The 17,906-nt window shown below is 36.5% G+C and overlaps 1 protein-coding gene across 1 annotated transcript in view; it reads right to left on the reverse strand.

Annotated features, from left to right (window-relative positions):
* Positions 1-17,906, reverse strand: part of ADAMTS19 (ADAM metallopeptidase with thrombospondin type 1 motif 19) — a gene marked incomplete at both ends in the record, with an annotated part of 271,867 nt that overhangs the window by 22,699 nt on the left and 231,262 nt on the right. Inside the window, 2 exons of the mRNA XM_080698493.1 lie at positions 9,362-9,514; positions 15,067-15,271. Of these exons, the coding sequence (XP_080554619.1) occupies positions 9,362-9,514; positions 15,067-15,271 (358 nt within the window). The remainder of the gene's footprint in view (positions 1-9,361; positions 9,515-15,066; positions 15,272-17,906) is intronic.

Raw genomic sequence — 17,906 nt, forward strand, 5'->3', positions numbered from 1 at the left:
ACTTTTCTTTATGCATTCATTTGTTGATGGGAATCTAGGCTGATTCCATTGCTAAATTCGTATGAATACTGCCACAGTATACATAGGTTCACAGGAATCTTTTTTGTATGCTGACTTATTTCCTTTGGATAAATATCCAGTTATGGTAGAGCTGTATCTTATATGAATTCTATTTTTTTTTTTTTTTTGAGGAGCCTGCACACTGTTTGTCCATAGTGCCTGGACTAGTTTACAGTTCCACCAATACTTTATAAGGGTTTCTTTACCTCCCTCCACATCTTCACCGGCATTTATTATTTTTTGTTTTCCTAATGATTGACATTAGAATTGGGCAGAGATAGAATGTCAGTGTAGTTTTTGGTTTAAATTTTTCCTATGAATAAAGATGATGAGCATTTTTCATATATTTATCGGTCACTTTTACTTCTTTTGAGAAGTGTTTCTTCAGCTCATGTTATTTTGGTGTTGTTTTTTTATTTTTTCATATATTCTTGATGTAAATCCTCTGTCACATGAATAACTGGGGAAGATTTCTCTCCCATTCTATAGACTGTTTCTTCACTCTGTGGATGGTTTCCTTCGCTGTGTAGATTCCCTTTGATCTGATGTAATAGCATTTGTCTCTTGCTATTATTTCCTGATCTATTGAAGCCCTGTTAAGGACTATGTTTTCTTGTAGAACTTTAAAGGCTTCAGATCTCAGATTTAAGGTCTTTGATCCATTTGAATTGATTTTTGCACAGCACAAGAGATAAAGGTCTAATTTCCATCTTCTATACATGGATATTCAGTTTTCCCAGCAGCATTTCTTGAAAACGTTATCCTTTCCCAAATTATATTTTTGGCAGTCTTTTTGAAATCAGTTGGCTAAGGATGCATGGCGTTAAGGATTGGATATGAAATGCCTTCCCAAAGCTCATGCATTGAAGACTTGCTCCCCAGTGCAGCAAGGCTCAGAGGTGGGGCTCCCAGCCAGTGAATGACCACGAGGGCTCTGATCTCATCCGTGGATCAACCCACAGTGGGAGTTCGAATGTGATGACTATTGGCAGGTGGCTAACCTAGAGGAAGTAGATCATAATGGGCGTGGCCTGAAGGGAATGTCTTATCCCTGACTCCTTCTTCCCTCTCTGTTATCTGGCCACCACAAGATGAACAGTTCTGTCCACCACAGTGCTCTTTCTCATTACACACCTATAGCAATAAAGTCAGCTGACTGTGGAGTGGAACCTCTGAAGCCATGAGCTAAGGGAAATCTTCCCTTCATAAGCTGGTTTTCTCAGTTTTTTTTTGTTTGTTTGTTTGTTTTGTCACTGTGACAGAAAACTAACACACACGGATTTATTTCTTGGTCCTCTTTTCTAGCCCATTAGTCCATGGGTCTCTTTATATGCCAAAACTACAATGCTTTTGTTACTAGAGCTCTGCCACATATTTTGAAATCTAGCATTGTGATGTGTATAGCATTAGTTTTTTTGTTCAAAATTGCTTTTGCTTATTGGGAGTCTTATGTATATTTATAGCTAACTTAGCTTTCTATTCTAGTTCTGAGAAAAATTTCATTGGTAACTTTGATGGAGATTACATTGAATCTGTTTATCACTTTGGAGAGTATGACTATTTTAACAATGGGAGATCTTTCCACCTTCTAATGTCTTCTGTTTCTTTCTTTCATGTTTTGTAATCTTCATTATAAAGATCTTCCACATTCACATCCTTAGCAAGGAAATATATATATATATATTTCCTGAAGGGACCTGAGCAACACTTGTCGAGACTGTGACTTTACAAATCTTTGCAGAGGGATTTTGCATGGATGCAGGGATTTGTGTGGCAGTGAACAGAACCAGGGAGTCTGGGTTTTTAAATCACCTTTATGGAGGTGAGAACAAGGGCTACAATTGGTCACAACAGAAACATAAATTAGCAGACAGTCCCTAGGAACATTTAAGTGGGCAGGACTTATGGTCAACGGTTTGCTGTACCCCTGAAAGGTCACCAGAAATCACATCAGCACCATCAGCAGTGGTGCCTGTGGGGAGAAATAACTGTACTGCATGTTCAGAAGACTATAAACTTGCTTCTAGCAGTATCTGGGTATCATAAGCACCAAGCCTGGAGGTCAACAATGTCTCACATGATCAGAGTTAGCCAAAGAAGTAGCAGCGTCCCTGGGGCCAAATAACTGAGAGACCCAAGCCCAAGCCTCCTAAGGGTACAATTATTCTTGCTAGAGTTTGAATCCTGAAAGCAGGGAAACCAGGGGTCAACAAGGGGTTACAAGATCGTAGCTATAGGCTGGGAACTCAGCACTCTCTCTGGCAGTAGAGATTGAGTCTAGTGATCATGCATGCCAGTGACTGAAAATGCTCCATGTGTTTGCAACCAGCAGATCAGCAGTAGTGTCCCTGGGCCATCAAAGCTCAGCTAGATGTGCCAAAGGCTTGGAACATAGCAATTTTTATCTCTGCTGAACTTAGGCACAATGACCACAGAGACTAGAAGTCAGCCTCTGCAATGTTACATGGTTTCACATGCAGCAGAGCAACAGTGATGTCCATAGGGCATTAAATACCAGCCAACGGGCCTAAGGCTCTGACAAAAACATAACAGTCTTTGGCCTTGCTGAGTTGGGGCCTGGAGAGCATGGTGGCCTGCAGCCAATCAGAGATTTCTGTTTGCTTCCATTGCTTCCATTGCTAAGAGATATATCCTGTTAAGGAGGTTTTGAGAGACAAACTCAAAAGTCTGATTATATGAAACAGATTGAGACAAATATATATCTCAGCATAGGCCTTATTATAAAGGGATAACAAATAGACATAGGACTATCAAACAAAGAAGAAAAAAATGCTAAGAAAACAAAGATACAAATCTGAGAATTCTGAAAACATGAAAATGAAGACCAATGAGGAAACAAACTCCCACAACTCAACAATAAGGGCGATCTCCAATACTGAGCTGCAGAAAATGTCAGAAGGAAAATTCAGAATTTTGGTTTTCAATATGAGAAAAAAATCTAAAAAACTTAAATCGGAAAAAGTATATGGATAAATTGCTATAATATTAGATGTCAACCACTAAGCCAAGCATGGGAAGGAGGGATGGGGAGAAAATGGGGTGGAGATTGGGTAGGGGCTAACTGGGCGATGTGTGCATGTATGTCTACACAGGTTTTTATCCCATTATAATGTATGAATGAATACAGTGCACCAATAAAAAAAAGAAAAAAAAAAAAAAGAAAAAGTGTATGGAAATGAAAGAACATATGAGTAGAGAAATTGAGGCCCAAAGTAAAACCAAAAAGAGTTTTTTTTTTTTTTTTGTGGTACTGGGGTTCCTGGAAGCCCTGCTACCTCTGGGCTACACTCCCAGACCTATTTTTACATTTTTATTTGGAAACAGGGTCTCTTAAGCCAGTGCGCGCAGCTGGCTTCGAACCTGCGTGATCCTCCTGTCTCTGCCTCACAAGCGCGGGGATTACAAGCGTGCGCCACCACGCCCGGCGCAAAAAAGAGGTTTTAAGTGAAATGAAGATGATACATGAATTAAAGACCTCAATAGAAACCACCTCTGGCTTACTAGATCACATGAGAAATAGAGTCTCACTCTTGTTAACAGCTTATTTAAAACTGACCAGACCATCAACCGTATACAAAAGACAATATGATAACATGATCAGAACATCCAAGAAATATGGCATGATATGAAATGGCCTATCTTATGGATAATAAGCATTGAAGAAGGTCTAAAGCACAAACAAAACACTTTAGAAATCTATTCAAAGAAATAACATCAGAGAATTACTCTAACATAAAAAAAGAGTTAGGCATCCACATACAGAAGACATTTAGAACTCAAGTCACACCTTTAGATCAATTTTCCAAGTAAAAGGTGAGCAAAGATTCTTCAAAGCTAAAAAACAATACAAATCAAATTGACTTAATAGATATACACAGAATATTTCAACTAACAACAGCTACATACACATTCTTCTCAGCTGCTTATGGATCTTCTCCAAAATAAATCACATCCTGGGCCACAAAGCAAATATCAGCAAATTTAAAAAGTGTAATATAATTACTTGCATCTTTTCAGATTATAATAGAAAGTATAAATCAACAACACAGAGATAAAAAGAAATTGCATAAATACCTGGAGACTGAATGATACACTTTTGAATGAGGACTGGGTCACTGAAGGAATGAAAGGAGAAATAAAAAATTCCTAGGATTAGATTAAAATAGAGAGAAAACATAGCAAAATGAATGGAATACTTTGAAGGTGGTTTTCAGAAGAAGAAAATTTATAGCAGTGAGTGCTCAAATAAGAAAAAACAGAAAGTCACCACAGAAAGTCACCAAATAAATAGCGTAAAGACATACCACAAAGCCCTGGAAAAACAGAAAGAGACTAATCCCAAAGCTAGTAGAAGTCTGGAGCTAATGAAAATCAGAGGAAAAAAAAATCAATGAAATAGAAAATATAAAGAAAACAAAAAGCTGGTTCTTGGGAAAAATAACAAGGTAACAAAGTTGAAAAACTCTTAGCCAATCTAACCAGAAGAAAGAGAGAATCCATAAAAATTATGAAAATCAGAAATAAAAAAGGAGACATCGCCACAAACAGTGAAAAAAATTCATAGGATCATTGGAAAATATTTTGAAAATTTATACTCCAATAAACTGTAAAACATGGAAACAGTCTACAGATTTCTAGATACATACAAACCACCTAAATTGCAACAAGATGATAAAGAAAACCTAAACCAACCAATAGCAAGAAAGGAGATAGAAACAGCAATAAAAAGCTTCTTATCAATTAAAATTTCAGGTCCAGACAGATTCACAGTTGAATTCTACCAAAATTTACAGAAAAAAAAAACCCAATACTTCACAAGTTATTCTGTGAGATAGAAAGAGATGGACCCCTTCCAAATTCCTTCTATGGGGCCAGTATCACTTTAATACCAAAACCCAGTAACAATCCCTCAACAAAAAAATATTATGGACCAAAATAATTAATAAAAATATATGTAAAAATTCTGAACAAAATACTAAAAATACATATTTAGACAAAAAAATAAAATTGTATACCATGACCAAGATAGTTTCATCCCAGATATGCAAAGCTGCTTCAACATACACAAACCAGTACATATTATGAATTGCGTAAATAGAACTAATGATAAAAATCACATGATCAAGTCAGCAGATGCTGAAAAAGTATTTGACAAAATCCAACACACAATCATGTTAAAAGCACAGGAGAATATCAAAATAGAAGGAACATCAGTAAGGACAATATAAAGTGAACCCAAAGCAACATTTTATTGAATGGGGAAAAGCTTTGAGAATTCCTTTCAAAAATAGAAGCAAGGCAAGGATGCCCACTATTACCACTCTGTTTCAATATAGTACTTGAGGCTCTTGGCAGGGCAATAGGCAAAAGAAGGATATCAATGGAATTCTAACAGAAAAAGAAGAAATAAAATTACTCATTTTCAGATAAAATGATTGTATATTTAGAAGACTTCTCAGGAAAAAAAAAAAAAACTTTAACCCAAAGAATAGTAGAGTTGATTAACAAGTTCAACGACTATCAGTATACAAACTTAATCTAATTTTGTAGGTTTTTTATATGTCAATCATGAAAACATTTCCATTCATTATAAACTCAAAACAATAAAATATCTAGAACAAATAGAACGAAGGGAGTAAAAACCTCTACAATTAAAATTATGAAATATAATCTGGGTGTGGTGGTGCACGTTTATAATCCCCGCACTTGGGAGGCAGAGACAGGAGGATTGCACAGGTTCGAAGTCAGCCGCGCGCACTGGCTTAGCAGACCCTGTGTCCAAATAAAAATGTAAAAATAGGTCTGGGAGTGTAGCCCAGAGGTACAAGGGCTTCCAGGAACCCCAGTACCACCAAAAAAAAATTTAAAAAAATTATGAAATATAAAGAAAGAAATTGAAGATCTTAGAAAAATGGAAGGCTTTCTCATGCTCTTGGGTAGGCAGAATAAATACTATTAAAGTGTCCGTTCTACCAAAAATGATCTACAGAGCCAGTGCAGTCCCTAGCAATATACTAATTTCATCCTTCACAGACCTAAAAACATCAGCCTTGAATTTCATATGAAGAAACAAAAGACCCAGAGTATCCAAAGCAAAACCATGCAGAACGCATCACAATTGACCTCAAATTATATTACAGAGCTATAATAATAAAAAATAGCATGTTATTGGTACAAAAACAGATGCATAGACAATAGGAAACAAATAGAAAATACAGAAACAAATCTAATTCACAAATATAGCAAATTAATTTTAGACAACAATGCTAATAAACACATACACTTCAGGGAAAAAAAAGCATTTTCAACAAATGGTGTTGGGAAAACTCATTATCCACTTGAAGAAAAATCAAATTAACACCCCCCCAAAAAAAGAAACAAAACATCAAACTCCAGGTAATGGAGGGGAAATCTCAGCAAAGCTAGAATGGAAGGATAGGAGAGGACGAAAGCTGAGGTTGATTAGCAGAGGAGCTACATATAAAAATGTGTAAAAGTGTGAATATAGCATGGTCAACGTGGACACTCATTGTTGGGAGGAGGTGAAGGGGAATCGGGATGGCAGGAGGACACCAAGCATAGTCTAAATGTATACCATTTTCAGTATGTTCCACATATAAATAAAATTAAAAAATCAAATACTGTAAACCTAAAAATAAAATTAAATCCCTGCCTCTCACCCTGCACAAGCATCAATTCAAGATGAATAAAAGACCTGGAAATTAGACTAGAGACTTTGAAGTTAATAGAGGAGGGTATAGGTCCAACACTCCAATGTACTGGCACAGGTAGAAACTTCCTCAATAAGACCCCCAAAGGAAATTTAAAAGAATTAATAAGAATAAATAAGAATTAATAAGTTAACTAAACTCTAAAAAGTTTCTGCTCATCACAAAAACCATCAAGAGTCCAAAGAAATAACCTAGAGAATGGGAGAAGATCTTTTCCAGCCATTCCTCTGATAAAGGATTAATATCTAGAATATACAGAGGCTTAATGCTAAACAATGAAACAAAAAACCAATCAAGAAATGGGCGCTTGAACTAAATGGACATTTCACAAAAGAAATATATATGGTCAATAAATACATGAAAAACTGATCAACTTCTTTAGCAATCAAGGAGATGCAAATGAAAACTACACTGAAATATCATCTAACCAGATTCAGAATAAAAACTTTCAAGAAGACAAACAACAATAAATACTGCGAGGATATGGGGAAACAGGAAACCTTCTATACTGTCAGTGGAATTGCAAATTTGTATAGCCACTATGGAGATCAGTATGGAGATTCCTCAGAAAATTCGGAATGGAGCCGGGCCTGGTGGCACGCCATTTCAAAATTAAAAAAAAAAATAGGGCTAAGGTTGTAGCTTGGAGGTAAAATGCCCCTGGATTCAATTCCCACTAGAGAGAAAAAAAAAAAAAAAAAAAAAGGAAAAAGAAAAAGATATTTGGGAATGGATCTACCGTATGATTCAGCTATACCATCTCTTTTCAAAAGGACTGAAATTGGAATATCATAGTAATATATTCATGTTTATAGCAGCACAATTCATATTAGCCAATGGAACCAGCCTAGATGTCCATCAACAGATGAATGGATTATAAAATTATGGGGTATCCACAAAATGGAATTCTACTCAGCAATAAAGAAGAACAAAATTATATTATTTGCAGGGAAATTATATTATTTGCAGGAAAATGGATGGACCAGGAGAACATTTTATTAAGGGAGATGAGTGGAGAGTCATATGTTCTTTCTCATAGATGCAAAATCTAGGGAGTAATTGGGACACAAGAAGGACTTTAGATAATGGAGGAGAACCTCCAGTGGAGTGAAGGAGGTGGCGTAGGGAAGGGTGATATTGATATTATTACAAATGTGAGGATACCAATGCCATTCTCATTGTCTTCTATGGGGAAGGATGGGGAGTGGGGCGGGAGCCAAGGGAAAGCTCACTGTGTGCTGTGCACCTGTGTGCCATTATCCCTATGAACTACATTATGATGTGAGGCTGTAATGCACCGATACAAGTATAAAAGCACATAAGAAAAAAAGATGGGGTTTAGTCCAGTGTGGTGCTGCATGTCTGTAATCCAGTACTGGGGAGACTGAGACAGGAGGATAACAGGGTTGGAGTCAGGAGGACAGCCTCAGCAATGTAGCTAGGCTCTCAGCAACCTAGGCAGACACTTTTTCAAGATAAAAAAATAAAAACAATTGAGGGTGTAGCTTAGAGGTAGAATATCCATAGGTTCAATCCCCAGTACCACAAAAACAAAACAAAACCAACAAACAAAAATCCACTTGGGGCTTGTTGGTATTTTTGTTAGTACATCATGGAGTTGATGTGTTAGGTATTTATTATATTCCAGTTTTATGTAAGGCTTTGCTTATATAAATTTTAAGTAAACAACATCTTTATTACAAAATTAAATTTATAATTGTCAAATGAGATGTATCTACTTGATTAGACCAATAGAATCTTCAAAATTTTCTTTCATTTGCATTTCTATTTTACAGAAGCCCCAAATTTATGAAAAAAAAAAGACTGCTTCTTACCTTTTCAAATGTGAGTTCCCTTTGCTTGATTTTGCCACTACTTCTTTTAATTATATTTTGAACTTACTTATCTGATTGTATTCTATTTTTTTATGCAAAAATATAAAATGAGGCTGTGTGTAGTGGTATACACTTGTAATCTTAGTACTTGGCAGGCTGAGACAGGGGAATTGCAGGTTCATGGCCAGCCTCAGCTACTTAGTGAGGCCCTCTGCAACTTACTGAGATCCTGTTTCAAAATAAAGAATAAAAATTAGGGCTGGGGTGTAACTCAAAGGTAGAATGACTCTGGATTCAATCCCCAGTACCACAAAACAAACAAACAAACAAACAAACAAAAAACTATATATATATATATATATATATATATATATGTGTGTGTGTGTGTGTGTGTGTGTGTGTGTGTGCATATATAGCTATATGCATATATAAATGATATAAACAGAAGTATTTAAAAATTAATAATGGCTATTTTTTGAGAGCTTTCTTTGTGTCAAGCATAGTACTAAATGCTTTTTTGACTTCTTTAATCTACAACACAATTTTATAGAGATCATGATCACACCCAAACAGCCAGGATTTGAACCTGGACATATAATATTCCCCATCCCATGGCTTTTACCTCTATACTACCAGAGTGTATTTGGCATATCATGTGGAATAATGCTGACACTGTAGACAGCTGCTACTTGGAATGTACAGGAAGATTCTCACCTTAGACCAATCACCCATTCTCCATACATAGCATTTTGAATAATCTTCACAGTCCTCAGCCTCTCTGGGTCTGGTGGAGAGGACACATTTCTTTCTTGGGTTAGTACACCTCACAGTCCGATGCCGTACACCTTTGCCACACTTGACAGAGCACTGAAAGATAACATTAAAGGGCTTGAATACAGTTGTTGGTTAGGACATACAGACTAAGTTTTGATATATATATATATTGGTTTCTCATCATCTCAAATGGGACCTGGGACTATCATTCACATAAAAAAAAAAAAAGGACAATAAAGGTTATTAGGAATGGTGGTATATGCCTTCAATTCCTGTACTCAGGAGACTGACGTAAGAGAATTGTACATTTGAGATGAGTCTCAGCCAGCAGCGTTATCAAGACCCTCAGGAATTTAGTGAGAACCTGTTGCAACATAAATGCTCCTGGGTTTGGATGCCTAGACTAAAAACAAAACAAACAAACAAACAAAAAAAAAGAATTGAGGGCAATTCCTGGATAAGTACTTGTATCAGAGGCCAGATGGAGTTCAAGGCATAGTGCTAGAAATGGTTTCAGAAATACTGAACCATTATTATAAGATCAATATAATAACATAATTTAAGAAAGACAATGTAACATTATCAAAATATAAAATTTATTAATATCAACAGATTTCTACATATAACCATGCAATTAATATCTTTACCTTACTTCTGCTAATATTTACTCTTTTCTTTAGCCTAAAGAGATGTTGGTGAAAATTTCACACAAACATTTCCTAAAACTAAAATAGAGAAAATATTAGCAAAAATAAAATGAAGAGGAAAACACAAGTGCTGTGTGTCTGTATCTTTCTATTACCCTGAAGTTCATTATGATGTATAATTACAATGTACCCAAATTAAAAATAAATATAATAAAGAACTTATTTACATAATGATATAGCCTTAGAAACCATTATTCTAAATGCTTGTATGGAATGAAATTCAAAAGAAATATTTCGGTTCAAAAGCAGTTTAACTAATTTCATAAATAATTAATGCTTAATCATCAATGATGAGATAATAGATTGAAGCCCATGTGTATATTTCATATATTCATTGTGACAGGTGGAATGTGAAATGCTTTTTATTTTCTTTATAGATAAAGAAGTTATACTGGCATTTACGTCCATGTCCCCTATTACAGAACACACATAGAGCACCCCTGCTTTCCAAGGGAAGACATCAGTGACTACTGGGGCCTGGGCAGCAAAACTGGATGGAGTTGGAGAGGTGGCCTGTGGTCGGAGCAGATATGACAAAATTTGAAATTCCAATTTATATTTGTGTCCTAAAAAGGTTAAAAAAACAAGTTGCTGTATACATGTAGCAATGCTGATGTGTAGAAATAACCGTTTATCACAGCTGATTGCTCAGAGCTGCACAGAGGCCGACTCTGTGCTCACCCTGCTCACACTTACAGGATTTAATAGCAGCTGTTTCCTGAAACTTGAGCACAGGTCTAATGACATCTTCAACACATCAAATCCCAAGCAAATTAGTAATCATCTTATAACGTACAGTATGAACTTGAATATGCTGAGCTTTATAGTGGCCTATATATTATAACTTATCATTTTAATGTTTATATCATTAGGTTGGTAATTAAAATTATTCCTGATCCACAAAATCAAGTTTTAATTTAAATCAAATGAAGAAAGACATTTTTAATTGGCATACTGTATTGTGACACATTACTTCTCCTAGCTGGTGCACACAATTTGCCTAATACACTATTTCTGACTTATTAACTCCTGAAGAGGCTGAAAAATGTTATTATTGAGCTGAGGGTGAGATATTTTTGTTTCTCTAATGCTTATGTGAATTTTTATCCAGCTCAAACAGATTCATTTCAATGTGAAATCTTATATGGCATTTATTTTCAAAAATACACTTTATAAATGAAACATAATCTATTAAACAGCAAGATAGAACCCAGGAAAGTAAGACACCAAAAAATTGAACTCTTTACTAATGTGCTTTTTGGGAAGTTGAGTTACCTCAAACATATTTGGAACCTGTATTGTCTAAACTACTTTATCCTCATTTTTAAAAGAGTAGCTACTTATTTTAACAGAAAATTTTCCCTTTGTCATTTTTAGGTCCTATTTAACTGTCAGAAGTTAAGTATAAGTAGATGGATGGTTTTGCTGTGTGTGTGCCTGTAGGTGTCTTGCGTGTGTGTAAGTAGGTATGTGTGAGTTTGTTTGAATTCATACACTTATACACTTACCTAAGGTGCTTCAGAGAAGTTAGCAAATATATGTATAATAAGTGGCATTTATTTGTATGTAAAGACATGTATCATGATAACAGAAAATAAGTCACTATGGCTTGGCATAGACCACAGAACAAAACAGTGCATGATATAGTGACTTACACAGTCCAGGTTCAAAGCCCGCCTCTACTACTTAGGTGGGACTTGGAGTAAACTAGCTTTTCTGAGCTACAAGGAAAAAAAAGCTGACATAAAATGGTGAAATTAAGTTTCTTGCCCTGGTAATCAAACATAAACAATACACTCAATATGAAATAAAAACACACTTCCGGGAAGATGGCGACCGAGAAAAGTGGGGCTTAAGAGCCCCGCTAACAACCAATCTCCAGTACCACAAAATCAGTGCCTTTCATAGCCAGAAAACACCATCACCAGAGAAACAAAAAAATCACCAGGCTCCAGAGAGAAAGCAGACTGAGAACAGAGCTCAGAGCCACAGAGGAGATACACCGGCCTCACGCCCGAGGATGCGGCAGCAGCGCCAGACTGCCAGCGGCGAATTCACCGGATGGCTACAGCAAGCCGAGGTGAGCCGCTGCGGAACAGCCAGGCGGGATCTTTCGGTGCAGGGAGCATCTAAAGCTCCCAGTGGCTGAGCTCAGCACACGCTGAGCTCAAAACCAAGAAAAAATATGCCAGCCTCACGGCCGAGGGTGTAGCAGCAGTGCCATATTGCCACTGGCAGCAGCAGCAGCGAATTCACCGAGGCTAGTACAGCTACATCTGCGTACTCAAGAACAGTGAGTCAAATTGCAGGCCACGGAGGAGAAATCCCAGTACTGTACTCCCTGGGACTTGACCCTGTGGGGGAGTGGCGGTGGCAGAGATATCACACCATAGGAGAACATGCAACCTGGCACCCCCCACAGTCTAAAGCAGCCTCTATAGACTCCCTGGGTCGGAGACTCTGTGATACAACCAGTAAAGGAGTAGTGGGGTAAGAGATACTACAGACTCGCGATCCAGAGCACCTTAAGTGAAGTCATAGTGACCCAAGGGAAGAACCCAGAGAAGGCACAAACTTCCGAAATCATGGGAAAGAGGAATAACACTGAAGCAATGAATGCCCACAACCCCGATAAAACAGAAAATCAGAGATTTATAGAAGACCAAATCAGGAAAATAACTGTAGAAATAATAGAGGTGCTTCGAAAAGAATTCAGAGAGAGCCAAAAAGAGATAAAGGATGCAATTAATGAAGTAAAGGCCTCAATTCAAAGCACAAACAACCAATTAGACCACATGGAGAACAGAATCTCGCTCTTAGAAGATGATCATTCCAAAAATGAACGCATAGTTTCTAATCTAGAAAAAAATATCCGACAGCAGGAATCTGACATTGAAGAAATATGGGCCCATTTTAAGAGAGCTAACCTAAGAATAATTGGAATAGAGGAGGGAAAAGAAAGTGAAACCAAAGGGATCAACAATCTTTTCAAGGAAGTAATAGCAGAAAATTTTCCAAACATAGAGCAAGAGGTTGATACACAGGTCCAGGAAACTTATAGAACTCCCTTTAGACAGGATCAGAGAAGAGGATCCCCATGCCACATAATTGTCAAAATGACCAATGTGAAAGCCAAGCAGAGAATCTTAAAGGCAACAAAAACAAAGGGCCAAGTGACATTCAGAGGCAAACCAATTAGAATCACTCCAGACTTCCCAAACCAAGTCATGAGAGCCAGAAGGGCTTGGAGTGACATATTCTAAACTCTGAAAGAAAACAACTTCCAGCCCCAAATTTCCTACCCAGCAAAACTTTCTATCAAATTAGATGGAAAAATAAGAAGCTTCCATGGCAAACAGAAACTGAAGGAATTTATGTCTTCAAAACCAGCACTAGAGAAAATACTCAAAGAGATTAACCACAAAGAAGAAATAGGTAACACACATCAGAACCAGAGAAACAAGACTTTCCATCCAACAGACAACTAAGATTGGTTATCTGTGGAGATTCATTATTTATGTTAGTCTTTTACCTATCTCTAAATGGTATTGTTTGCCTTTATTGTTGTTAATTTTTAGGATTTCTAGTTGGAATATTAATATACCTTCAGATATAGCATTTAGAAATATTTTATCCCATTCTATTAGTAACTTTTAACTCTGTTTACATTGTCTTTGGATATACAATTTTTTTTTATTTTTTAGGGAGTTTCTATACTTTTCTGTTGCCTGTGCCATTGAAATCATATCCAAGAAATCACTGCCAATTTCAATGTTGAGAGGTTTTATGACCCAGATTTTCTTCTAAAAGTTTATAGTCTTAAGATTTATATTTAGGTCTTTTATCTATTTTGAGTTAATATTTGTATATGGGATTAGGTAAGGGTCCAATTTTATTCTTTTCCATGTAATTATTATGTTTCAACAATATTTAGTTAAAAGATTATTATTTCCACCACCAAATGTTCGTGGAAACCTTGTCAAAAATAACTTGACAATATAGGGAAGAATTTAGCTCTAGGCTTTTATTTAACTCCAATGGTTTATATTTCTGCCTTTAGAACAGTACTACACTGTTTCAATTATTGTAGCTTTATATGGTTTGAAATCAGAAAATATATATCTTCTAGCTTTGTTCTTTTTCAAGATCATTTTGGGTATCTAGAGTCTATATTCCATATTAGGATAGATTTTTTTTCTGAAAAATAAATATATAAATATATGATAGTTTCACCTAAAAAAATGGAAAAAAATATATTCTCTGGTAAGAAAGAAAGCAAAAAGAAATATTGAAATGTTATCTTTAAGTCATCAAAAGCTTGGTATCAGACAAATGAAACTGTTATTTGAAATTATCATTTTTAATTTTGGATAAAGTGCTATAATACTAGATGTCAACCACTAAGCCAAGCATGGGAAGGAGGGATGGGGAAAGAATGGGGTGGGGGTCGGGTGGGGACTGACTGGGCAATGTGTGCATGTATGTCTACAAATGTTTGTATCCCACTATGATGTATGAATACAGTGCACCAATAAAAAAAAAAGAAATAAAAACACTCAGCACATAAAATAATTGCTAAATATTTATTCCTTTCTTCTTTCCCTTTTTAATGTTCATAGACATGAAACGAGTCAAATATATATTTTAATGTGTGCCCATCTATTCAGGAGAATATTCACAGTAGGTAAATGAAAAAGCCAAATTCTAAATGAATAAAAATTTGCTGCTGATTATGTTAATATATTTGTGTAAAATAATGAGCAAATTTTCCCTTCTCTGTTTTCAAATTTATTTGTGTACATTCCTTTTGTTATCAGTAAAATTGATAACATTAAAAATATCAACTGCCAGGCAGAGATTCTGGACCTGATGAAATATGACTTTGTGTAAGCTAAGTTCTAGAAGAGGAATAGGAAAGAAATGGGGTGTATGCTGCACCTCGGACCACACTCCAGCCTCCCACACGGTCATGCAGTCCTGGCCTTCACAGCGCTGGGCGGTGGCAGGCTTAGGCCCCGCGCAGTCCCGCTCCCGGGCTCTGATTAGAGTTCCATTGCTTAGTTGCTGTGTACAGGCCACCTGTCTGCTCTGCATCCCTTTTCCACAAGTTCGTGAGCATGAGGTCCATTCTGTCATCATCCACCTGGAAGTAAAGCCAGAGTCACTACCAACAGTTAATCTACCAACCACTAAGCTAACACAGCTGGAGTTAACAGAAGTTACATTAACTTTGTGTCTTTTTCCACAAGATGCCTGTGTTTTCTATTGCCGCCAATGCTCTGTACTTCTTATCTCTAAGGCTCCTTGTTCTTATGGAAAGGTCAAACTATATCAGTTTGTGCCAATCAGAGCCCACTGAGGTAACCTTGAGTATAAAACCATTAGTATTCAGGAGTAATCTCTTTCATTTCTAATGAATGGGGACTCACCCTAAGGACTACTACTTTAAATATTTCCCCAATTTATTTCAAGAAGGAATCAAGACCTATGGCAGAATAGTCTCCTCTCAAAACACTTGATTATACTGTGCTCGCCTGGATTCTTGGGGTATGAAGTGATACAGAGCCCAGGATTGAGAGGAGGTGAGATGAACAGTACAGGCATCTTGGCACAGCTTTAGGCTGCTGGGAAGAATTCAACACAGCACGAGGTACCACTTAGGTACCACTAAGCAACTACGCGGCAGACATTGTTCAAGCATGACATTAGGGCTTGGATCTAAAGCTTTTGCCAAAGGCCCATTGCTACGGTCTTGGTCACTACTGTGACCAGTCTGTGTTGCTACTGAGAAGCAGAACCTGGCCAGGGGAGGTGGATGGCTGGGGCATGTCCTTGGCAGTTTTCACCTCTTTCTCCTGCTTCTTGGCCACGTGAGGTGAAGTGCTCCACTCCCCAACCTTCTGCTATGATGTTCTGCCTCATTGCAGGCCAAGAAATAATAAAATTTAGGTTTCTCTGTTTTATAGAAACAGTCTCAATTATTCCAAATTTAGCTATCCTGATAATGATCCACATTTTGAAGAGTTATATCTTAATACAACCTAGTTTTCTCATTTATACAGTGCTATAGTTCTACATGGCTTTATCTGTCTATTTCTGAATAAGGACAATTTTATAATAACATTTGTAGTCCAGGACTGACTCTTACAAAGTCTGTGTTCTTTGGCCTATCATACATGAATATGAGTCACTAGTGGATTTTGCCTCGAGCGAATATTTATCCTCCAAATTTACTTTAGTTTTTGCTCTATATTTGTATACAAGTTTATTTTAAAAATATTTGCCATTTAAATTGATCTATGTATCTTTTCCTTCATCTGCAGAACCCCAAAATACTACTCAAAAGAGAAGTATTTGAAATTTCATGGAACCTTATATTTTAAAAATAAGCAAAGATTTCAAGATCTTTAATATATTGATAAAAAGTTACTTTTTTCTAAGCCTTGAAAATGGTTCAAAACCAAGAAGTACAATGTAATCTGTACCCTAATTATAAAACAGTTTTGAATTTTAAAATTCATCTAATTTGGAATAACCCCATTTCTATATTTGAAGACACCTTCTTCTCACAAAGCTATTTACTATACTGTCAGTTAAATTAATTACTTAATTAATTTATTACTGGGACGCTTTCCCTCCAAGATACAACCATACCCCTTTTTATTTTGAAACAGGGTCTCTCTTGCTAAGTCACCATGTATATCTCAACCTTCCACATACTGCGATTATATTAGGATTACAGGTATGTGTCATTGGCCCCCAGATGTGTCAAACTATTTTATATTTGGCACAGAAGTTACATTAAGTCATTTGGTAGCTTTTTAAAAATAAATGTGAATGGAAATTTGTGTGCTGATTTCTAGGGTACAGAAGGAGAAAAATCAGGAGAAATAAAGGATTTGCTCTGTCAACAAACGTTTTGCTGTGATGATCCTTAATAATTGCCCATGTCCATTTCTGACTTTCCACAATTTTGGCAATCCTCACTGGTTCAAAATATACTGTCTTCCTTTCCAAAGGATGGAAGATAATAATCCCTAAGAAAAGAAAAGATCTTCCTGTCTCCAGTTGCAAAAATTTATCATTCAGAGATACATTAACTTTTAAAAGTTGTTCTTTCTCCCCCAGTTATTATCAGGGGGGAAATATCTTCCCCCAAGATAGCTGAGGTTGGTGAGGGAACAGTGAGTGGAATTCTTGGTATACTCTGATCTTTCACAGACCAAGTTAGGAGGTGACTAAGATGCTCTGGTCCTCAAATCTAGCTGAGGCAAAATGCCTGATGTATTAGAAAAAGCTGCTGCTCTTTCATCAAACAAAAAAATTACATGATACATAAAACCAGTGGTGTTTTGAAGTATTTTAATAAATGGTCCACAACATAATTCAACATTTTAATAGCTGTTAAAAGAGATAGGAGAAGAGAAAGACAATTCTTAGGATTAGTGGGAACTCTGATGATCCAGATTCTTTAGCTAACAGGATAAAAACTAAAATTCTGATTACATTCCCATCCAGAACTGAATGGGAAAGATGGAAGGACCTGTTTGTTGGCAATAGCCATCGCCCAGGTAAACTATCTGAGTACTACCCTGCATTATAAAGGGGCTTCACTACATCATGTACTGTGGAGTCAGGCTGAAATCATGGCTTCAGGATGCTACAATGTGCAAGGCGTTATTGAAAACACATTAGCGTGGTTTTTCTTTTACATATCCTTTCTTCTCTCTTATTCCTTTAGAAGCACATATTTTCAGGGGGCAGGATTGTTAGCACAA

Source organism: Muscardinus avellanarius (assembly GCF_963383645.1).
Source record: "Muscardinus avellanarius genome assembly, chromosome: 7".
NCBI classification, from domain to species: domain Eukaryota; kingdom Metazoa; phylum Chordata; class Mammalia; order Rodentia; family Gliridae; genus Muscardinus; species Muscardinus avellanarius.